Below are 25,647 nucleotides of genomic sequence, written 5' to 3'. Positions count from 1 at the left end.
TATCAGTTGGACTGGTCAACGGCCTTTTTGAACCGATTGGCGTATCCTTGTTGATAATAGAGTTGTCCGACTCTATATCTGCGGCTAGTTCATCCTCCTGGAGTGTATTTTCTCTCTCTAACGAAAGAGAGGTTAACACCTTTGGTACATTGAGAGATTCAGGCAATTGTACAGTGTGAGGTTCATTATTTCCAGTTGTTTTACAATATTTGGCCAGATGGCCCTCTTCTTTGCAAATAAAGCATGTCAATTTTTCGGTGGAGAAGTAAATCCAGTACAGGGTATTATCAAAATTTATTTGCATTGACTCTGGCAGTTTTATGGTGTCTTCTGGGTTTACATAAACCTGTCTCCGGAAACTTAAAATATGTGCATAACCCGGTTCGTTAATACCAGCTCTGATGCTTGTGATACGTGAGGTAGTTTTTATCTTTAAGTCATTGAGTTTTGATTCCAAAACGCTGTTTGGGATTATAGGACATACGTTTGATATTATTATCCTCTTTGATTTGGTGATCAGCGGCCTGATTTCTAGTATGTGGTTTCCAATTTTAACTGTTTCTTTATTTTCTGTTAATTTGTCTGCTTATTCTTCACTACTCAAGTATATACATATTCTTCCCTGGGAAATCCTAGATACATATCTTATATTACATGGACCTACCTTATTCCCGATCGATAGCGTGTATTCTCGTATAGAGATGCCATCGATAGCATCTAGAACGATGGCTTGCTCCTTCTTCGGAAACTGCATTTTTTGAGTAACTGATGCATATGACATTGTTTGTTGGGTTTCTTTTTGGTGATCCATTGCTGGCAACGTTGTATTTTTTTGATTTTTAATAAGCGCCCCTGTAGTCAGAGACACTTAAATGTAAACAACTTTGTAACAATAATTTATTGTTACGCCGCACGCACAACTGGTTATTATTAATTTGTAAACACTCGCTATCTCGTTATTGGAGACGTCCTACTGTCGTCGATCACACGGAACAACTGCACGCGCAGATGTTTTACGACAATACATTAAACTTACAATGCCTCAATAAACCACTACTTTATTCAACGAATAATTCAGAAGATTTGATAATGGAACATTCCATATATTGAACATACATAATTTGGAAACATCTCGTGCATATACCAACTAAAAAAATACATTTTAGAAAAAAATACGACACCCCACGGGACTTGAACGTGTAACCGCAGGATTTGCGCCAGTGTGCTTTTCCAATTAATCTACGGATATTCTACTCAATTACGAAAATTTTAACTAGTAGTTCTTACCAGAGCGTTGGAGCGGAGCTCGGAGCAAGTATTGGGTCCCGGGGCGGAGCAACTCAAAAAAGGGTCCGCTTTAACGCTCTGGTTCTTACATGACATACTTATCAAATTGCGTTACAATGTTGGCTATCGGTTTTGTATATTAAATCAAGGCAGGTATCAATTAAATGTCTTAATTACTAACCGACGTCACGGATCACTCCAAGCATTTAGTTTTTATAACGTACTTATACTTGCTAATAATTTAATAAACCACTTTTTTTATTCAACGAATAATTCACAAGATTTGAGGGTTTAATATTACTTATGTATATTGAACATACATCATTTGAAAATATCTCACGCATAAATCCACTAGAGTAATTAATTATGTCCGTAGCTTAATTGATTATGTACACTGGCGCGAAACCAGCGGTTACAGGTTCAAATCCCGTCGGGTGTCATATTTTTTCTAGTGGTTATATGCATGAGACGTTTTCAAATTACAATGCCTCGCTCTATAAATACCTACTGCAATGCATTTTGCATGTTTAAATGTCATCGTTTATCAGTATGATGATATTTTGTTCTCATTGCTAATTAATTATTGATATCGCCGAACCTCGTCCGAAAACATTACTTACATCAAAATTGAATTATTTCTTATGCTTCCTTATTCGTGTTGTATTTATTTAATTACTCAATAATGTTATTTATAAAATGTATCATACATTTATCGGTTTTGGGAATTATAGCAGCTGACGGTGGAAATAATAAAGGAGTTTGTGGAACAATTCTTGGAACGTGAGTACCTATTATTAGTATTGTGATATTACAGCCTAGATAAATAATTGGTTCCTAAACAGATCAAATTTAATTTAATTTATTCAAAATTACCGCCCTTTCAGGACGTAATTTGAAAATATATCGACATACAGAGTCGCAAAATTGCTAGCCTGCAGCGGGATTTTTTTTTTTAATAAAAAAGAACCATCGAGAAAGCGTGAGTGTGCGATTTTCTTAGGTATATTCCAGTAAACGTTTCGGACGGTATGACAACTGGATTTTGACGGGTTGCGCATGCGCAGTAAGTAAACCGGAAATAGTTTGAGATTGAAGTTTGATCTGGTCTGTTCCAGCAAGCATCTGACCATTCCGAACCGTCAGAAATCGCGTGATTTGTAAAGTCATTGGTGTTAGGTTCGAATACCAGATCTGGCAAAATTGCATATTGTCTTGTCAATGTATGTTTGGATTTAGAGTATGGACCTTATCGAGTGCAAGCAATTACTTAATATCTTTTTTTCGTAAAAATAAAAATCTCTTAAGAAACCTCTAGAAGATCGGATTCGGATCGTGACTGATCGAAAGATCGGATTGTGTATCCAATTTTTTAAAGTCTCCCAAAATCCCATACAAAAAAAATCTTTGCATTATATTTAATTATCTATTATTAATTTTCATTTTTTTTAGTTTTAAGGCGATAGTCAGGTAACGAATTTATGTTTTACATTTAATAAATTATATGATAAGACATGGATAATGCTAGAAACACATTACCATCAGGTCACTAGAGCGCACTTGAGCTCACGGTAAATACGCATCACGGTCCAAAAAGTGTGCAAAGCTTTCACGACCTGATTAAAATAAACGATTCCTCTGATTTTTAAAATTTATAATTTGCATTTATACGTGTATATTTAATATGTCTTCTCCCTGTCTCGCTCTCACTTACATATTTTCATATGTTTTATCCCATGCCATATATAGGTAATAAAAGTAAATGTTGAAGTGCAGAAGTAACAGTATAATTTCAGTACAGCATTTGCAACGCGTAATTAAATGTAAATCAACGGTAAAAATTGCAGAGGATGACGGCCCCGTGAACATCCGTGATTGGTACGAGTGTAACTCTACTATTCCGGGCAGTAGACGATAGACGGTGGCCTACCTCATACGAGGAAAATAAGGATAAATGAGAAGAAATATAAAGCCTGGTATTGTGCTAAAAATGTATCAATGACATCCTCAAATCTTCGCGGTTGTAGTCAGTACCAGTCTCTAGTCAAATGCCTCATGACTGCAGTAAATCCACGTTCAATTGAATTATGATGGTGGTGTATCTGCATAGTCAAGTGAATAAGTGTTGGTCTTTTTAATACGACAATATTTTTAACGTCTTCCTTTCACCCACTTGCTTCTCAGCTTCCATACCGCGCCTGTGACCAGCAACCAATGACATTAATATGGACGAAGCATCTAGAAAAAAAAATGACACTCACTTTTTTCTCGGGTCTGCCGAATGGCATAATCTGTTCTAACGCCATTACAATAAAGGTAATATTGCTATAAATTCCCGATGCTTTTTGTCGGTCTGCCAAATGGTTCGGTTCGAATGGGTTCGCTCAAATGAACATTGACACTAGTAACACTGTTCTAACGCCCTTACAATAAAGGTGATATTGCTATAAATTTCCGATGCGTGATATTGCATAATGGAAATTGCGTGACGTCTACCTATACATGTGCGAATATCGCTATGGGCGCATTTACTTGCTAGCTACTGTATTGAGTGCGTTGTCCATTAATAATGTCATTGCCAGCAACACTCTCCCCCTCTATATCCCTCCGCAGCTTATAAGATAAGAGTGCGATATCGCCGGGATAACTGGGCGCCACACAATCTAATAAAATTCGAAAATAAAGAGACGTTCGTGAATTATAGGCACTTTTAAAATAAATATTTTAATATTATTATTTATATTTAAAATATTATATTATTATTTAATACTTGGTGAGAATTTAAATATGCACAGGTAATTAATGATTTAATTGTGCATAACATAATGTTTAAGTTTTACTGAGAAGAGAGTACTTTTATTTTTATATAAAGCCTCAGGCATGATAATTCCCAATCCGCAATAAAAAAACATTATGTTAAGGCCATGCATTAGTTGAGGCACGGTCTAAAAAGATCGTTGCTAGGCGATGTGCGGATTGCGGGTCGCGGGTGAAAATGACGCCTGTCAAACGAAATATTATTTCTCATATAAATCCAACATACGTCCATTTTATGTTCTGTTTATTATTCTATTAGTATCAATAATAATATATTCATTGACATGTTTGCTTTTTAAAGTAAATGGGTAAAGTTTTTAGTCATCTTTACATGATTTTAGAATTAATTGGCCCGTCGCCATCACGCAGCAAAGTGACGTGCGTCCGACTCCACGTTTTCTCAATGAATGCGAAGCAAGTACAAATTTTCGTCGCGCGTACAGTTGAACATTATTTGGCGTTTCACTGATGCGTCACCTTAAGAGCAAAATGAATTAAAACTACTAAATAGTAGATATAAACTGATTAAAATTCCTCGTCTACTTTCTGTATAGCATCGTAACGAACGTCTGTTTATGTCATTCGATAGTGCAGCGCCCAGTCGTCCTATCCCCGTAGCGCCCACTTTGAGAAACCACTTATAAACAAACTGTATACTTAGGTGTATATCGATCTCCAAATTAGTAAGCACTAATTTTGCACTTATTATAAATTGACCAATGATGAGAGATATAAATGTCGTCATCATCCACACTACAACCTGAAATTAAAAAAAAGACTTGCAATCTCATCAATTAGCGCTAAGTTTTTTTTTTATATATTTTAGTGATTACGTTTACCCATTTAGATTTTGTCGACAATGTTAACAGTGAGTTAAATAATATCGTCTTTTTTACAGCGTACATACCACTCAGTATGTCAGTTATTTGTCATATGGGCCCGTTGAAACTACGGAAAACTGTAGCCCTGGTAGAACATGCTACAAGTTTGGATCTATGATAAAAAAAAGACCACAAGTAAGTATTTCACACTTGCGTTAGATTAAGTGCACACTCACTGATATTTTAATATTACCAGTTATAATGCCTAATTGCCTGCTAGATACGAGTGGAAAAATATTCTCTTTTGATCCAAAGCGTTGACATAATAGGTTGAACAGTTAGAAACCACACGTAGAAAAATCTCTCAATAAATCTATTTGGATGGTGGCCAATGTTGACTACAATTTATTTATTACATATGTGACATTTTTTACCATACGTGAAATTTGATAAATCCCATAGCTCTTTATTCCGTACTCTATACAAAATTCTATGAAAACCACTGAAATTATTTCGGTATTTGATGGCTTTTAAATGAAAAACCTGGATTGTAAGATGAATGCAAAAATAAAAATTATTAATAACAACAACAAATAATGGCTAAGCAGGCGGGGTGACCGTTATGGTACCCAAATACTAGGCAATTATCACAACAGTCCATTAGATAAAAAAGGATAAGATAGTAGGTATAAAGCAGTTAATAATATATAGAAGTATTAATAGGGTAAGTAAGTTAGGTACACTCCAAGAGTTTTGGTTAAGTATTATATAAGTATATAGTTAAGTTTGTTGGTTAGACCTAAGTGGTGAAGCACCGCCATCTGTCGGCAATGGGTGAAACCAATACACTACTTAGAGCACAGTTGAGACAAGCTCTTCTTAGCAATCATAATTTATTAAGTACCATAGTACCAATGATCAGAAATCTTGGAAACTATGCAACCGAACCATTTTTATCGCATCTTTGAAATATTACTTTTCGTTTCTGTATTTTAAGAATGTTTGTACTTATTTATTTATATGTACTAAACACTTTTTTATAGCCGAAAATTACATTAACAACTACAAACAAGTGCTGTGTAGGCTATCGACTAAATAGTAAAACTGGACTATGTGACGAGCTATGCAAAATTTGCGACCATGGTTACTGTGATGCTAAATCTAATGAATGCCGATGTCATATTGGATATACAAGAGATGCAGATAATAATACTTGCTCCCCAATTTGTTTGAATTGTATGAACGGGATCTGCACAAAACCTAATGTATGTGACTGCAACGAAGGATTCAAAAAAGACTCTGCCAATATTTGTTATCCAGTTTGTGAAACAGGGTGTAAAAATGGATTTTGCGTTCGCCCAAATGGTTGCTTTTGTTATATTGGTTATAAAATAAATCCAAATGATAGCGGTGTCTGTGAACCCGTATGCCATAATGAATGCGAAAATGGACAATGCGTTGCTCCAGAAACATGTCAATGTAAAGACGGTTACGAAAAACATAACGCATCGAAGTGTGCTCCAATCTGTTCCAAAGAGTGTATAAATGGAAATTGTGTTAAGCCAAATATTTGCTCTTGCTACGAAGGCTACGAGTTGGATGTCATAGACAACAATATATGTAAACCAATTTGTATACCAAAATGTGAAAATGCATTATGCGTATCTCCTGGTATATGTGAGTGTCACACGGAACACGAAAAAGACAACAACAATCCCACGAAATGCAATCCTATTTGTAATGAACCTTGTAAACATGGGGTATGCTCTGGACCCAATGTCTGTACTTGTTTTGATGGATATCAAAAAGCATCAGAAAATTCATCAGAATGCAGACCAATTTGCTCAAAAGCTTGCATCGATGGAAAATGTATTGCACCCAACAAATGTGAGTGCAATGATGGATTTGAAAGAAGCGGTGATGACTGTATTCCAACCTGCACGCCGAGTTGTATTAACGGAATTTGTACAGGCGTAAATAACTGCACGTGTGATACTGGCTTTATAATTGATTCCAAAGAAAAGTTTAAATGTATTTTTGAATGCAATCCTTCTTGTGTAAATGGAACTTGCATTGGTCCAGGAATATGCATCTGCTTTCCAGGATTTAAAAAAAATGAGAAAAATAACGAATGTATCTCTGATTGTGAAGGCAGATGCGTTCCAGGCACCTGTGATATCAAACTAGGGAAATGTAATTGTGATAAAGGGTATTTTGAAGATGTTCAACATAATTGTTTGCCAGCTTGTCCAAGCGGATGCATCAATGGAGACTGTGTTGGGCCAGAAACATGCGAATGTTGGGAGAATTATATGTTACACGAAGACAACAATTTTGAATGTCGTAAAAAATGTAATCCACAATGCATTCATGGAAAATGTACTCCCAAAGGAACTTGCCTTTGTTTTGAAGGATATGCAGGAGCAAGCTGTAATTTAAACCAAAGGAAGGAACAAAAGAAAATTAATATACCTGATGCACAGGCGTCTGCACAGTAAGTGTTAAAATATTTTGCTCCTATGATTTTTTTGACTTTTCTTTTGTTTGATTATATACTATATATTGCTATACTATACATGTGGTAAATATTTATAGAAACTCATGTGCCCACTGTCCAGTTTCTTTGCTGAATAATATTGGGGTTTTAGATAATTGCTATCAACCAATGATCTGAATGTCTGTCAGTCGTATGTATGAATACTGCCTCATAGAGATATTATATTTTTAACGTTTTTCTTTATAGCATACGTTACTACTACTTAAGTTGATCTTTAGAACCAGCAGTGAATTGGCATAAGCAATTAAAACTATATCAGGCTCTCACAAAAAGTGTCCCAAATGAAGATGCTAGGTTACAAAACTTTTCGTGGCAACTATTGAACTTCTGAATTACGTTTGTTTATTAAAAACAGTTTCTCGCATAAATAGTCATGGTTCCATGTTGCTCGGTAAGAAAATTAATATGACCTTATTCTTTTTAAAGAAGTGGCAATCTCACATGGAATATAATACCATGGGTTATATCTGCAGTGTTGTTTACTGGTCTCATCCTATTGGGTGTACATACAGGATGTCGTCGTAAAAGCCAAGAACTTGGAGCAGTAGAAACTTCTAGTACCAACAATACCGCCAATATAATAAGTAAGATTTTACATTTCAATAATCTTAAATTTTAATTATGTATTCAAAGCTAAACGGTGTCCATAGATACATTCATGTTCAATAAACAATGTATAGAAAGCCAAAATAATAGGTTTGAGTCGTAATCCCAAAAGCTGAAATCCCGAAAAATTTGAATATATACTCTTTTAATAAGTGAACTCAGGAAACTCAGAAATAATGAGAACTGAAATACCTAATGGGTGTGGAGTAACAGGCATTTGATCTGGAGTGTGGAAGAATATGGGATAAACTTAAACAAGTGTCAAAAATACACTTGTCCTTCGTTCAGACAACTGCTCCCGGTTTATGCATTGACGCTCATTAAATATTCGTGTATTTGAAGGTTGCAACACACACTATTGCACGTCTATAATGTGTGATTTATTTTCGTAGACACACACACATTGAAAATCTGTTCTGTGAGTAAACTGCATTCAATTACAATATCAAATCAAGTCGATAACTATCTAATACTATTGAAAATATACAAAAATATTCTAAAATATATCTTGTAACTTGTATTAAATATCAGGGTGCCTGCGTGTAGTTATTATAATATAATAACTACACGCAGGCACCCTGATATTGATGTGGAATAAATCCTTTTACCTGGACGCAAATTTCAAACGCCCTTCTTTTTTAAAAATTAAAAGCTAAAATTTGATAATAATTTGACATTTTGCAGCTTACATCCTTTAGGCAGAACGTGTATTTAGTTGTGTGCAATGCTATTATTCAATAAAACCTATTTTGCAAAAAGTGAGGGTTAAATCCTTTTGCCTTTCCACAGTCGATATACATATTATTGTTTATAATTAAATAATAATATTATTTCTTACCTATATATAATAGCACAAAGATAAATCTTACTGGGTGATTTTACTTCGTAACATTGACCATTAGCTATTTCACGGTTACCTCCTACCGTTTGATCGTCAAGTAAATGATGACTGTCAGCTGTGTACTCCGAATCATAGTCTTTCTTCGCATGCGTCGGTTACATCATTATAATGTAGGTCGTATCCGACTGTCGGGACTAACCGTTTTCTGCATTACGAAATCCATATTCCATAATCCATATCCAAGTATACTGAAGTTGTATCTATAGTCTAAGACTGAAGTTGACTCCACTCGTGATTCTAAAAGATTAGAGGATCAGCTGTTCTCACGTGATATTCGATATTTGTATACATAGAACTTATCCGGGATAAAACCGCTCTGTTGTGCACGTAGAACCTCTAGCATGGGACTTCTGATCATGTACACATTGTACAGATACCCGAAAACGTGGAGGAGAGTATTAATTGTTACAGTTGAGTTGATCCCACCATTTGTGGAAACAACTAGATAGTAAACGAGATAGTCACTTAACTCATTTAGTGCTGACAACGCGACTGGCGCATTAGTTGACCATTAGATATAATTAACATGATATTTAAATGTGGTAATTAATTAGTCATTATATGGCCAGCAGTAAATGTGCAGCACTATCCAAGTTGACATTGTAATTGAATATATTTTACATATTTTATGAAGATACATAAACAATATTTTTCGGGATTTCGGTCATTTGGGATTTTGGCTTTCGGAATTTTGGTCTTCTGGATATCGTTCGCCACCCGAAAACAGTATAATGTACAATATCGATTAAGAAACAACAAATAATGCTTTATTTTTATAAATTACAGGTGATTGGAGATACACTCCTAGCACCGCCGGGGAGGAAACGTTACCAGAAGAAGATTTGCCTAACCGTTATGACAATCCAATGTATTCGGTTACTAAGTCTCGACCACGCAAAGATTTTCAATCTGAAACGGAGCCGATATTATCAGAACTATCGCAGGATTTTGACTGTTCGAATGATTAGCGAGAATAGTAAAGTTGTATTGTTTCGTGACAATGTGATATCACGAAGTAGACGAAACACTGGTCATATTATACTTTTTTTATTTATATAGCCGTCATTTTGTTTCTCTCTAAACAACTTTGTATAATATGTTACACATATAAACTTTAGGAATAAACGATTGTAGTTAGATGCATAGTAGATATAAATAAAATATTGTCTGCAATAATGTATGTATTAAAACTGTGTATTATTATTTTATATGCCTACTGTATCATTTATGTTGATGGTATTAGGTATTAGAAATATTTACATGCGGAAGTAGGTACATTATAGCTAAAATTCTGAAAGAGCATATTACTAATACCTACATTGAATCACAATCGCCAATAATAACGGAATTTGAGATAATATCTCAGTGACATAGTTATTAGTTAATTTTGCATACTTAGAAATTGTACTAGTTGCATAAGTTGTAAAACATATTTGTTTCTGATATGTATTTGAGGTGTTCGAAATTATTTATGACAGTGTTATTCAAGCTGTGCGCCTCCCAGGGGCGCCGCGGCGCTGTTCTAAAAACATATATTATTTAAGATTCTAATGGATTTAAGTTTTGTACTATTAACATTTAAGTCGTTTTTGGCGACCCGAGTTTCGTCTTTCGGCATGTTCAGGCACTGTGTACACCATGGCCCCCACATCCTGAAGTGGCTAGGATCCCTAAGGCTAGGATCTTTGTTGGGGCCCCAGTTAAAGACAGTGTGATGCTCCACAGTAGCACTTTCCAAATGGTGTTCATGATAAAATTAATGGTTTTAGTGTATTTTTAATACACTTAAACCCTTAATTATGTAGTTATCAAGTAACGACATAATTAAAAATTACATTGCACAAACACATATTTAAAATTTTACCATTAATAAAGGAAAATAGTATCGCAGGCAACTTTTATTACAATTAGAGCAAATTTTTGATGTGTGTTTATCTCACATATTTGGTCGACTTCCCACGTCGGGTCCCCAAGCTAGAGCCCTGTCAGGCCCCCTCCTTGTAGGGGCCATGGTGTACAATCACCAAAAGGCAAATAAACACTGACCACGAATACTATAAACTCTAACTTATATAACCAATCAATACAATAAAGTAGGTAAAAACCCCATTACCTACCTATCAAGTCAAGGGTCACAATAAAAAATAACAAACAAATTATGAACAGTTGAAGTGGCTGGAAGTGGAATCCCGCTGAGGTTCAACTGGAATCCTGGACAGGGACTTCTTTTCTAAAATGATCCCACTTATTACAATGTCAAGAAATGTCGTTTTTATCTTAAGCCAGCAGAATTTTCATGCCTGCCAATTTTTTTCTTATACACAAACCTTTGCAAGACTATCGTATGTCTTAAAAGTTAAAATATTACCATAAAACAAGAATTTATTTAGAAAATATTTATGAAATATCATAAATTCAACTACACCCGATTGAATGAGAATTTTTTTTTATGTATTTTCTAATGTTCACACACAATAGTAAAAATGTGCAATTTGAAAAGTCGATTTCTATTTACTTTTATTTGTTATGAAATATGTTATACATTAAATACAGAAAAGCTGTGGTAAAAAAATGGTGAAAAAAGTCAACTTTTCTTGAAATCTGCCTATTTTTCACACCAACCAATTTTAATCCGAGCATAATCAACCCATTTAAAATAATACTGGATAATTAAAAAATGGGTAGGTACCTAAGTAAGGTAAGTAAGTAACTAATGTAAGTAAGTAATTATCTATGTATCTATTTACTATTATTACAAAATCATAACTATATAACCTAACTAACAAAATAAACATTGAAACTGAATTATAGGTACATTACAATATTATGTTCATCAATCAAATCACTGAATTAATAAAAGTAGATTATATTTTTTATACTTTCATAATATCGAAGATACTTATGTACACGACATTAATCCACACGTTTGAACTTTATTATCTTACCTTAGTCGATAAAACGCTAAAAGAATAATATTATTTACAAATAAACTTTTTCAATTTTCATATATATTTTTTTAATAAAAATAGTTGGTATAATAATGATAATGATAAAGGCTCAGTTCAGACACGTGGTTTCCGTGCGAAAACCGAGCTCGAAGCTTCAGTGTTAACATCGTTGACACTTTAACAAGTCGGAGAAGCAATATGTTTTTGGATTGTCTACCACAAAATAATAAAAAAAAATCAAAGAAAAAAGCAGTATTGGGTGCACCCGGGTAAAACCTTTTTGCCAATGACTTCTCTCCATTCGCAAATATTTCCACTAATTCCTGCCAATCTCACTTTTTTTATTGTATTGGAATATTCTGAGGTGTGGATATTCAAAATTGTATTTCTTTTCTCCAACTCATTAAACAAGTTTGTGTTCGCGTTCGAACCACATGTTTTCCATTATAGATATACTCAACTGATCGGCCCCGTAGGCATTCCATAATATAATCAAAGCCGCGCGGATCAATTTGTTGACGGATCAGACCGCGCAGTTTGCATCCGCGCGGAATCCGTCGTGTCTGAACCGAGCTTTAATTGTGCATATCGTTCTAATGCGAAAAAGTTCTTTCATTTTTATAAATAGCGTCAGGAATAATAAATTGTTAATCCGCAATAAAAATATATTGCAATTACTACTAATTAGATAAAATAAAAACATAATAAATATCCTTGTCCATTTCATGTATCAATACAATGTAATATATTTCTCTTGATTTATCCATCTTGCTATCTGTAACGCAGAGAGAGAAAACTGTTATATACGATACTGTGGGGAAAGAAAGAGAGAGCGAGATAATATGAGAGAAAACATACGTAAATGTGTATGAGAGAGAGAAATAATAGGTATATTAATATAGTGGTTAAGTAAAACAAAATATACACGTAAGCATACGAGAGAGAAGGAGGCAAGGGAAGAGGTATTGAAAGGGGTAAAGTGAGAGAAAGCATAAGGAAATGTGTGTGAGGGAAGGGTTAAGAAAAACAATATTAAAAGTGGAAAGGCGAGAATTGAACAACTTAACCGTATCGAAAGAGCTTAGTTTAACAGACAAAGGGAAGAAATATTTAAAAGGTAAATATGAGAGAAATGTGTTCAAAAAACAAATTTACATTCTGGAAGCACAGCATAAGTCGTGGAGACTGAAATTAAGATTCATAATGAGCCGAGAATTGAAAAAATGTGAAGAAAAGTGCCATTCTTTTCACTTATTATTTTTACGTTTACTCACACTTTCTTATTTCAAGATATTTTTCAAATATTATATTGTTTATAAATAATTAATTAAAGTACGCGTTTTATGTTTTATTGGAAATCCGATGTCCTAATTTATTTTAAGTAATATAATAATATTATGTATGGTACGATAAAGGACTATGATAAAAAAAACTATAAAGAAGGAATATGTATAAGTAGCTCACATACCTATTGAGTTTTGCGAGCACTGATATAAACATTAGGGTGATACAGGAATCTTTTATTAAAATATTTCTTTCTTGGATGACTGCTTACTTCTCCTTCTCCGGAAGTCGAGTATCCAGTATTAGTAATCTATCTCGTATCGGTACAGTCCTCTTGTGTCTTATAGTATAATATTTATTTATGTATTTATTTAGGAATACACAACATTGTGGACATAACAAATCTAAATTCAAGACGTATACAACATGAGATTTACATTATAAGTCAAACATTACTCTCACAGGAGAGAAGAGAATATAGAAAAAAATATATATAATGACAATAATAATAATAATAATGATAAAAAAAATCAAAACATACTTAAGAGTGAGCTGAACAGGTGAAGGTCATTCATAGTTTAGTCGGAAAGTAACCTCAGCGTTGAAAGGACGTCATTTTAATTCAGTCTAACCTCAAAAACCTCTAACCATCGGGGATTTATTTTAAGAAACGCAATAATTAATAATTACAATTCTCGGTCGAATGAATAATCATTATTATTATTATTATCTTCAAACATAACATGTACGCGACGTAACCTGTCGCCGGCCGAAAGAATACAGGGCTGTCAAAATAATATCAATCTAATGGTACGTTTTAAAGAGTTACAAATTTAAAGTTAAAAATAGCTTACTGTACAGATGGAATAATTACATATTTTCAAGCGTCAAACGGCATACAACATTCATCTAAAATAAGTATGAAAAGACTAGCTGATTATGTTATGCTATTTTTGTATTGTTCTCATTTTTTTGCTTATCAAAATATTTCACATATTATCTGATGATGTGTATTTTGAGTACTTATATCGTAATATGTATCTTGTATCATTAAAATGTTAATTTCGTTACAGTTTTTTAATTAAACCTGTGCAATTACATATTAGATTTAAACACTGTTGTACTGTGTGACTTTTATAATATCAGATAGCCTTACGCGAGATGGACAAGATAAAAAATAAAACTGTAGGATGTCGGCAGAAGATTAAACAAACCCCAGCTCATTGGATAAACGAATGGTAAGCAACTGTATATTATATTATATTTTCCTGCCAAATTGCACACAATTAAAAACAACTTATAATAAGAATAAGTAATACGTCTCGACAGCCCTAGCGTGATTGAATTGTCGGTACCTTTGTTATGTTCTCAGCGACCCGCTAGCTTTGAATAAAAAAATAATCTGTGGGTGACTCCACGTTAATAATCATTTTTTATATAAATTATTTCTTGCATTGGCTTTACTTACCAACAAAATACAATAATTATTGTACCTACCTATTGTTTCACTAGGATAAAAGTTGCGTTACTTGTTTGTAAAAGTGTCAGACTAAATTTAAGCCAATCAGGTAAGTAATAAAAAGTCACTTTCTTTTTATAATAAACAGACATCACTATATTCCAGTTTTTTTTTTAATATTCATTAGAATTAAACAATATGTACCTATTTTTTTTGATAATTATGTAATAGGTATTACACATTCAAAATAAATACTATTCATTAATAATGTTTTTTGGATAGCACATGAAATAAAAATGTGGGTAGATATGTATTTCAACATCCTTCGTATGTTTAGTTCTCGGACCGTGGCTATTCATCATATTGGTTGCAATACTTCCCACCAAGCTTTTTTTTGAATTTAGTAACATTTACGTATATTAGAAGATATCATTTTTTGGTCACCCCATACTTTCTTCACTTCGACAGTGTTTATGATTTAAATTCGATTGAGAGATCATTATTTACTTTAGACCAAAGCATTGTCGGCGACCTTTGAATATTACCAGTAGAACAACAATTCCGGACCACATGTAAAAAAAATCATATTTTCAATTCTCAAGGGCAATTCTGTAGATCGTCCCCTTAAGTACAATTTAATACAGAAAAATATAATTTTTGATAACAAAAAACATACAATTTTATACAGAAAAATACAGTTTCAAAAATAAAATGCAAAGTACATCATTGAAAATGTCTATGTCTTTAGGGAGCGCATTTACTAATCTAACACCCCTCGCTAATGGTGCCTGATAGGCTTCACACGAGGAAACGTTTCCAATCCAGATTAAATCATGGCTGCGACCACGTATGTAATTGACAGGCGCATATAAATTCAAATTCATTAGGACACCAGGATTTGAAACCATCCCTCGCGATAACAGGCAAAAGTGTTTCAACAGCAGAAGAGACCGACGAGATTCAAGAGAGTAAAAGTAAGCATGCCTTGTAGAAAGGCAGTCGAAAAATAATCATCTGATAAATTATCGAAAGGAAAATAGTTCAATGTTTTAAAATAAAGACATCGAAGAAATTTCTTCTGGACGCGTTCTAAAATAAGCTTATAGGAAATCTCAACACCAGATAATCGACCCATATTCAAAAATGCTACGCACTAATGTAGAGTGTGCGTAATATATTTGGATTCTTGAATGGTTTGGATTGTCGCATGATGAATCCTAGAAGCTTACTCGCACGTAGAGCCGTAGAAGTTATATGCGAGTGAAAAATTAATGAAGAATCAAAAATTCTTTCACCTCAGATTGACGTTTTAATGAATTTTTTGATATTATATAATTATATTAACTCGGAGTTCTTGACTTAGAAAAAGTAATACAAAAACATTTGTCAGTATTAAATTCTAATTTATTCTTTTTTGACCAACTTTCAAGTAAACAGAGATTTCGCTGTAATATGCAACAGTCCAACTCATTGCGAATTGGTGCATATAATTTCAAATCATCCGCAAAAAATAAAAATTCTACTCCATCCATGGCTTTAACTATAATTATCATTAGCAAATATGAGGAATATAATTGGTCCAAGATTTGATCCTTGGGGAACACCTGAAAGAGTTTGAAAGACTTCAGATGGACACCCAGCGTACTCGACATATTGACAACGATGCGAAAAATAAGATTTGAAAAAAAAATATATTGAGATAGTCTTAAGAACAGTAAAGTTTATTAGAAAAAAGCGAATTAACCGGTAATTCTATTCAGGTGACTTGCCTCACAAATAGTGAAAATGAAATAAAGGTACCAACTCTACATGTTAATCAATCAAGCACAAAAGTATTAAAAGTAGAATATATTGTTCGAATTAAGTTTAATTCCAACGAGGAAAATGTTCTTTTATTTTTATGAAAATTCAAATTCGATTTATTTATTTATTGTAAATGATATGTAAAATAAATATTTAAATTTAAATTATTATGAAAATGACTAATTGAAACGTTTGTTTATTCAGTGAAATTCTTCTCATATCAGTATTTTCAAATACTGTCTAGATAACGCTGTTTTTTTTAATTATTAATATTATGAGATTAGTATGGGTATTCTACAATTAATTCTAATGGGAGTCATTCCGTAGGTATATTGTAAATGATAAGTTAGTTATACCATATAGTATGAAGCTTCAAATCATTCTCTTCTAGTAACGATATAATATATTATTATATTTTATTTTGGTATAAATTGAAGCACTAAGGCCAGATAGGTTTTTATCGTCTTCATCGAGTATACTTATTGTAGAAGAGCTCATGGTCTTTTGTTTTGGGTCTGAAGGGAAGACAAAAATTTTAAAGAAAATAGTTTAACAGTGGTTTTTTCTTTGAAATCAGTATTGTGAAATGAACTAACCAATAGCTAAATGCGTTTTTTATCTAATACCGTAGGACAAAAAATAAATAGGCTTTAACAGGAAATTTTCTTGTGATCACAATAATAGCGTGGGGATCGTTGGATCGTGATCGTAATAATTATTATCGATATTGTTGATTTACTGGTTGGGGACGTCTGCTGTAATGGAGCTGAAGATTTTTCTCGATAGTTTCTAAATGTATGTATATATAATATTGAGACTAATAAGACTAATATACTAATAACATCATGTATGCCGTAAAATACAGATAGCTTGTAATTTGATAACGACCTAAAGTCTTTTGATTACTCTATTAACGCAATTTAAAAAAATATTAGTGAAAAATATTATAATTTAAAAATTGGAAAACAAACATGATACTTATCGAGAATTAATGTCATTGGCAAGATAAAAAATGTTAGACCCTAAAAAGCTCGCACACAATGTCATGATTCTGACATTTTTTTGATTAGCATCTTAAAAACCGAAAAAATCAATTAGCAGGTCAACAGAGGGCTATTCTAACATATCACTTAACTCCAAAATCAATAAAAAAGGTGATAAACATGATATGTCGCATTCGGGTAGTTAATTAACCCGGAAAGTTAACTGTCGTGCGTGATGTTTTTTAACACGACCGTTCGTGATTGCGTTTATCGCAAGCTGTCAAATGTCGTTGAGTAACTCATTTAACAGGTCTTACTTGATTCCAAAGTCATCATATTATAATTTATAATTGAACTTCTTTTTTTTAATATAATCGGAAATTCCAATTCTACAATTATTGTAGATAACCGCCTTATTTATAGAAATTGGTCTGAGTTATATCCGTGTTAACTATTTAGAATAGCCTTGCAGAAAAGAACTCATAGGTGGTCGTCAGAGGAACACTACAATAAAATTTCCGCAGACAACGCGTGATAGATCTTTTGCAGAAAAATACTGTATTTTGTTGCCATTTTTCGTTAAATTTCGTATAATGTTATTAACGAAAATTGGCAACACGAGTCTCAGCTATCTTTCCATTTTTCGGGTGGTCTGTCTGTGGGAGTGGGTGGTGGGAGAAGATTTTATTAATTATTACAAACATGAAACATTTTCCGCTTTTACTGGAATCAAAGCAGTCACTTTATAATACATCTTTAGCTATAATTGCACGTGGGCAAACATAATAACAATCCGCCAAAATACGAGTAGTTTACAAATATAAGCGCTTCAAAATATAATAATTCATATTCGCCAGAATCAATGAGCATATTGCAGAATATTATTTTTTATATTACTACCAAAACTAAAAAGTTGCGGAATCGCAGTGTTGCGATACTACAATTTCTTTCTCGGTTACTTCTCGGATTTCTTAAATGGTTCAATCTTATTGAACAAGTCATACTTAAGCCTAATCAATTTAAAGAATAAATGATTAGGAATTGTATCGCTATGCAATTATTGATAGATCAGTAAGAAAAGTAATTCATCGGTATTATGTTGTAAACTGAATAATATTAGTTATAATACCATAGTCACCCTGTAGACGGCGACTACTAGAGATGATAATAATTATATTGCTAATGGTATTCCCTCATCAGGACGATTCATTATTCGACAAATTTTAATCTATTCGAGACAAACCAGTCGAGGGACATCCTGGAGTTATTCACATACAAAATATATATAACATAAATTACATGGGTGGTAAGTGAGTTTAGTAATTTATTATTATATTATATATATTTTTGTTTTAATCATCATAATCAGTAACCGAGGGAGATTCACCACTGAATGAAGATCTCTCAATACTTCTTTCACTCTTCTCGGCCGTGGACGTGGAGGGTTTTAAGCCATCCCTGTGATAGTTTAGTGATCCGATGACGTACGCAAGCGGGAGACTGATTTGGCGTATTTGAATTTAGATGAATAAGAGCGTAAGACGACAACCTACATGTACACGACAAAAACTTTTGTGCGTGATATTATGTTGGAGTGACTCGTAAGAGGGCTCGCACATCAGAACTCGCCGCATGCGTCTTACGACGAATTCGTCGATGTGACGTCATCGTAAACCAAGAAACAAACGTTATCAAATGGAGCTTCGCAGATTGGCCGATGCAACTGCAACGCGAGACGATCCGCAGATGCAACATGTCGCATGTCATACAGCCTGCATGTTGGATCTAAATAAAGTCGACTCCGCGCAAGCGCACAGCTGCACAAATGGCCATTTCTCTCCAGACTGTCGCCGCGTTCGGAGCAGCCACGATGGGGCGAATGTCGATATCGCTACTTGACTTTGGATCATCCTTCAGTGGTTATGGGGCTCACATACGTTAAGCATTATCCCCTTCGTTTCTATTTTTGGTCGCTGGTGAAGGTTTCTCTGAATTTACGTGTGCGATTTTACTCCGGGTCTAGAGGAGACCCGTTTATTTCGGGGTCTTGAGGAGACCCGTTCGGGTCTTGAGGAGACTCGGGTGAGGTTTTTAGATCCTCTATATGGCAAGGGGTGTTGTTTAAATAATGATTTTAATTTTTAATTTTAGTCTTAGTTAAAATGAGAAAGTTTTTAACTAATAATAGATATAATTCTTTCAGGCATTCACATTCGAGCCACAGCCCAGACCACCGTCACTACCGTCCGAGTTTTTGCCCATCAGCCGACCATCAACCGCCAAAGGCCAACGGCGGTATTGCCCACTTGCTTGGAGACGTCAGAGGAGGAGGAGTTTGAGTTTAGCATCGGGACATCGGAAACATGCACGGGGCGGAGTTCATCGTTGAGAGTCCGCCGCGCCAGCTCATCGTCCCATCCAGTTTTAGCGGGCTTGCCAGCACGCCATCTCAGGAGGCCTGTCATGCTCGTTCCGAAGCGTACACCACACCAGTCCAAGCGAATGAAGTTGAAGAAAGAAGAATAGAAAAACGATAACCAGTCGTATTGGGATGTTAAGCCCATCATGATTGCTCATCAAAATTTGAGCCGCGGTGGGGTGAAAAACTCCGGGAGTGTTTGTGAGACTCTCCCGGCCAAAAACCCTGCCGCTGTGATTTTCATCTGTAAACTTTATTGTAAAAAGAACAGGTTAGTAATTGATCGGTCTATGCGTTCGAGAGAAGTGTCATCTAATACGGGTCTTGGGCTGTTGTCCCCCAGTCATCCATCTATGTGGGCTGTTGAGGCCATTTGTCGCTCGACTCAGAGTTTTGAGGGCGGTTCTCGGCAGCTCGAGACTGAGGACAGAGAGGGGCAGCTTTGGATCTGTAATCTGTAATCATAAGTGACAGTTTTATATTTGTTATTTGTTATCTATTCCTGTGTCGTAGTTGTTTGTTTTTGTTTTTGCTTATGCTGGGTCCTGCCTTTATTCTTCTAAGGAAGGACCTAGGTCTGTCATGGTCCATGACGGTATTATCGTCGTAGTCGTTGAGATTTTTGATTGTAGCGTTTGGATGGTTATCCATTGATGCGTAGAATTTTATTGCTAGCTTTCCTATGTGCTCTTCTAGCATTTCCATTTCTAGGTCTCTATGTAATATTGTATTGCGGACGTAATTCGGTGCGCCTGTGATCGATCTTAGGACTATGTTTTGTACTAATTGCAGCTTTTTGATGAGATTTGTGCTGCCGTGTGCCCAGATGGGGCAAGCGTAAGTCATGATCGGTCTGATTATTGCTGTATGTAATAGTAGTTTGCCTCTCATAGAGACTTTGCTACGCCTACCTAGCATTGGGGTTAGTCTGGCTTTTACTATTCTAGCTTCTCTGTCTTTTGAGTTTACGTGTTTGAAGAATGTAAGATTCTTATCTAGGTGAAGTCCTAAATATTTGACCGTGGTTGACCACGGGATTAGTTTTTTGTTCATGACTAGTTGATTTCTGCTTTTGCTGAGCCTATCGCTCCTATATCTGAAGATAATTGCCTCGCTTTTGCTGGCATTTAGTTTGATGCGCCACTTGTCGCACCATTTAACTATTTTGTTAGCTGCTAGTTGAACTAATTTAGTAGCCTGGTTGAGTTGGATAGATCTAGCTAGTATGGCGGTGTCGTCTGCGTATTGAGCGACTATGCAGGATCTTGCGGAGGTGTTGCTTGGGATGGGTATGTCTCTGGTGTAGAGGTTATATAGGATGGGGGCTAGTACCGATCCTTGGGGAACTCCAGCTTTGGTGCGTCTGATGGAAGATTTGATTCCGTAGTATTTGATTGAAAATTGTCTTCTGGTTAGGAAGGAGTTAGGATCTTGATCATCGGCAGTTCGATTTCTGCTCTGGAGAGTTTGACGATCAGTCCCTCGATCCAAACCTTGTCGAAGGCTTTCGCTATGTCTAGGAACAGTCCTGTGGTGAATTTTCGGTGGTTAAGTGCATCTTTGATGTACTCTGTGGTGCGTAACAGCTGGTGGTTCGTGGAGTGGCCTTTTCTAAAACCATGCTGTTCGTCTGGTATGAGTTTTTTCTCATCTATGGTGATTTGAAGTCTTGATTTTATGGCTCTTTCTAGAATTTTACTCATCGTGGGGAGTAAACTAATTGGCCTGTGGTTTTGTGGGAGCTTTAAGTTCTTGCCTGGTTTAGGCAAGAGGATAATGTCGGCATTTTTCCATGAGTCAGGGAAGTAATGCTGTTCTAAGCAGGCGTTGAGTATGTTGGTTAGGTACTCTACGCCAGTGTCTGTGAGCTTTTTGAGGGTAAGGTTACTTATCCCGTCTATGCCAGGAGCTTTGCGGTTTCTTAGTCGCTTAATTAAAAATTCAGTTTCGTCTATTGTGACGGCTATCATTGGTGGCGGTGGAGGACTAGGTGTGGCATTGACTATGGCTCTGGCTTCTCTGTTGATTGACTTTATGTGTCTTCTTTTGTCTCTGTATTGAGTGTCTGAGTCTGAATCTGAATCTGTGTCAGAGTATGAGTCTGTATCCGAGTCTGATTCTGCTATCGGGTTTGGAGTGAATTGGTCTTCTATGCTGTCCGCAAACAGCTCGCACTTGTCTCGAGTAGAATAGACTGGGCCTCTTGGGCCGTCTAGTGGCGTAATGGGACATTTTTTGACCCGCAGGATTTTAGTTAGTGACCAGTAAGGGTGGCTGCCCTTCACTAGGTCTTCTAGTTTTTTTACCCAAGTTTCCTCGGAAAAGCGTCTGATTTCTTTTCTGACTTTCTTCTTCAGCTCTTTGGCTTTAGAGATGACAGCAGGATCGCCCGTGTCCTGACCGAGTTTTCTGGTTCTATTTCTCTCCGTTATGAGGAGTCTAATCGGTTTTGGTAGGTCGAGTCTGTGTTTGAGGTCTGGGCTAATGGGTGTTGAGGCTGCTTTAAGAGCCTCCTGTATAGTAGTCGTTAGATCTGCTATTGCGGAGTCTATTTCTATTTCGTTTGTGAGAAGTGTGCGGGTGTGAGATGTTCCTCCATATAGGCACCGAAATCTTCCCATGATACTTTGTATCTGGTGGAGTCGGGCAGTGTGGCAAAAGGGTCTACTGGGTCTCCCAGGTACAGTAGAACGGGTTTGTGGTCTGAGTTAAGCTCGTCTAGTGCTCGGATAATTGGAATGTAGCTAGTGTTCCTGAGGATAGCGAAGTCTAGGACGTTGAAGGGACTCCACAAAGTGCGTATGGTGGTCTCTGAGGGAGCCACTGCGATTGATTGGGTGTCCTGAATGAACTGAAAGATTTTATTGCCTTTATAGTCGCTGCGCGGGCAGTTCCATAACCGGTGCTTGGCGTTGAAGTCCCCTGCTATTATCGATGTGGGAAAAAGTGGGTCTAGAAGGTCTTGGAATTCTTGGGGAGTGGGATCTTTTTTGGGTGGACAATATATGGAGGTAAATTGTATGAGACCGTAGTTTTTGGTGTTAACCAGAACTGTGGTCTCCTCTATGTTGGGAGTGAAGGTTGGGGTAGCCAGCGATGGTCGGTTTGAGGGGCAGTGATCAATCTTTGACTTGATGATGACAGCAGTGCCTCCTCCCTTGTTCGCTAGTCTATCCGTTCTGTATATGGAATAATTTGGGAAGTTAACTTTATGTTGCGGTTTGAGCCACGTCTCGTTGACTAGAAGGATGTCTATGTCATGCTCTTCAAGGAAGTGGATGATTTCCTTTTTGTCTCTCATGACGAGGCCTCTGGCGTTCCAGAAGGCTATCTGTAGGGATGTAGGTTTGTCGATATCGCTAGGCAGATGTGCGAGGTTTTATCAAGGAACACCGCCTGCCCGTTCTCGGAAGCTATGATTTATGGCGGTTAGGCACACGAGGCGAGTTGTGATGTGCGAGCCGGCTTAGTGACCATACCAACAGTGGTTATAACTGCAGATAAGGTGTTATGGCCGATCGCTTATTCACTCGACATGTGCAGTATTGCTATTTTATTAGTTTTTGGGACTTACACAAGACTTAGGTACCTATACAACATACATAATAATATGAAAGACGAAATTTCTTTTGTGTTTCTGAGATTCTGATACTTAAGACGATGGTAGGTATACAGGAACAGTCATGATGTCAACCCCGGAAGTGGTCATCACTCCCACCTCTCTCTTTCGTAACTTGGTTTTTCAAAGGCACTGCGTGCATGCCAAGGTTTCGTATTAATAATATAAGAGACGCATTTTTTTGTGATTCGTCTAAATCTAATCTCATAATCTAATCTCGTCTGAATCGATAGTATATACAACAAGTCTTGGTACCATCCCCTAAAGTGGTCGTGAATCCCACACCTCACCCCTACCTTGATATTTGAAAGGCACCGTGTGCACGTAACTCACTTTCGTACGGGTATCCTACTATTATATATATGGGTATATATTCTATTTAACACTACAACAGGCCTAGAGACCCAATAACAGTAGTGTTGTTTGACAGAAGTGTATTTAGTAATATCTTAAGTGAAACGATCACAAACACCCAGGCTTTGAGAAATCACATAAATATATTGTGCCCTCACGGGGTTTCTAACCCGGAGCTTCCGGATGAAAGACCAGAGCCTTACGCACTGCACCACGTGAGCCGTTGATACAGTTGTCAGTCGTGACTTTCGGAGCACACAATGATATTCTTTTATATTGCTTTTTAAGGGGTGTTAAATAACGAGACACTAAAAATAGCTGACAACATACAAAATCGAGGCGTATTTGCGGTGTCTTTGAAGTATTGCGTTACGGATGTAAGGATGATTTTTCGTGCACAATATCTCTCACGTAAACGAACTACAGAAAAAGTTGGGCTCCTCATATTAAAATGCATACCCAAGTCTGGTTTCCGCTCGGTCCAATTAGATTTGTGGTCTTTCTCCATTATGTACTTTTCGTACCACGTTGTGCTTCTGCTTAGTTATTGGATTTTACATTAATGGTCTATTCTATATTATATACGTTAAGCCAAATAAACGCTCATTTTTGTTTTAATGTAATCTGTACTACAACGCTGCAAGTTTGCCATTTTGTCTATTCAGGACGCAAAAGCTCTGAACAACAAGATAATACTGTCCTTCTGGAACCGCTCTTAAGATATTATCTTCTAATGTAAAAGTTTATTTGATTTTATCAGGATATAGTTCATTGCCATGATCGATCCTACGAAGATCATATGATTCATATGGCCAGCCTTAGAGTGGAGGTTGGATTAATATAATGTATGTTACTTTCTAAGCCTATTAGGTCAATACTCTGACACCAAATACGCACATAAAAAACAGCATGTAAATTAATTGTCAGAGCCTGGATTTCAACCCGGGGCCCAAGAAATTGCTTGGTCATCGCTCTTATAACAATATTATTCCCATTCAATTACCATCTTATTTTAGACAACCTTTTCTGAAATAGTAAACATGCCCAAATATTATCTCTTCGCTTACAATATTTATTTTTTTTTAACTTCAAAAATATCGTTGATTGAACCAAAATGACAAAGGCTACCATTTTTTGTACGACAATGTATTATTCGATGACACATGCAATTTTTATACTTTTGTATATTCATATTTATATGACTGATGCATGACATTTTGGTTGTACTTAACTATTCTGTAATAATATTATATTATTTAAAACAATACGTATATAAAGTAACATTGTAGTCGATTTCATAATAAATTTGATTGTTTTTAGATTGTTTAATAAATTATAGAGATACACAGTGCTAAGAAAACATTGATTTAAAGCATAATTTAAAAAAAATGTGTGATTCCTATATTTTTGATAAATTGTTAATTTTTCTTGTGGTAGTAATATTTGTAGACACTGTTTTTGCTGCAACAAATAATGGTATTTGTGGAACTCAACTCATCACGTAAGTTTTACTTATATAATATTATGTACCTACCAACTAATTTTCTATAGGTACTTTGGTTCCTCATTAGACTAAAATAATAACACGATTAGAGAAGACATTACTTATAATAAGCCAGAATAATGTCAAGTGGTGATTTTACTTGTGCATTGATCCCTGCATGCAGGAGTAATCCGTGTCGTCGGTTAGTAATTAATTACTAATGAGGGGATTTAATTGACACCGGAATTAATTCAATAATATACAAAAACTGATAGCTAACGTTATTCACGCAATTTGCGCAGGTGTACG

The 25,647-nt window shown here is 35.5% G+C and overlaps 1 protein-coding gene across 1 annotated transcript; it reads left to right on the top strand.

Moving 5' to 3' along the window:
* Positions 1-1,855: 1,855 nt before the first annotated feature.
* LOC147079134 (uncharacterized) lies at positions 1,856-10,181 on the top strand. The gene is made up of 5 exons (XM_085953590.1): positions 1,856-2,067; positions 5,000-5,117; positions 5,966-7,416; positions 7,906-8,063; positions 9,773-10,181. Exons 1-5 carry the CDS (start codon positions 1,970-1,972, stop codon positions 9,952-9,954), a joined length of 2,007 nt encoding a protein of 668 aa, XP_085809716.1. The 5' UTR covers positions 1,856-1,969; the 3' UTR covers positions 9,955-10,181.
* Positions 10,182-25,647: the final 15,466 nt, after the last annotated feature.

Source organism: Rhyacophila brunnea, unplaced genomic scaffold (assembly GCF_057557595.1).
Source record: "Rhyacophila brunnea isolate RB1 unplaced genomic scaffold, BYU_Rbru_1.0 scaffold_10, whole genome shotgun sequence".
Classification (NCBI taxonomy): Eukaryota; Metazoa; Arthropoda; class Insecta; order Trichoptera; family Rhyacophilidae; genus Rhyacophila; species Rhyacophila brunnea.
Note: the sequence above shows the minus strand (reverse complement) of the source record. Positions and strands in the feature narration are given on the sequence as shown.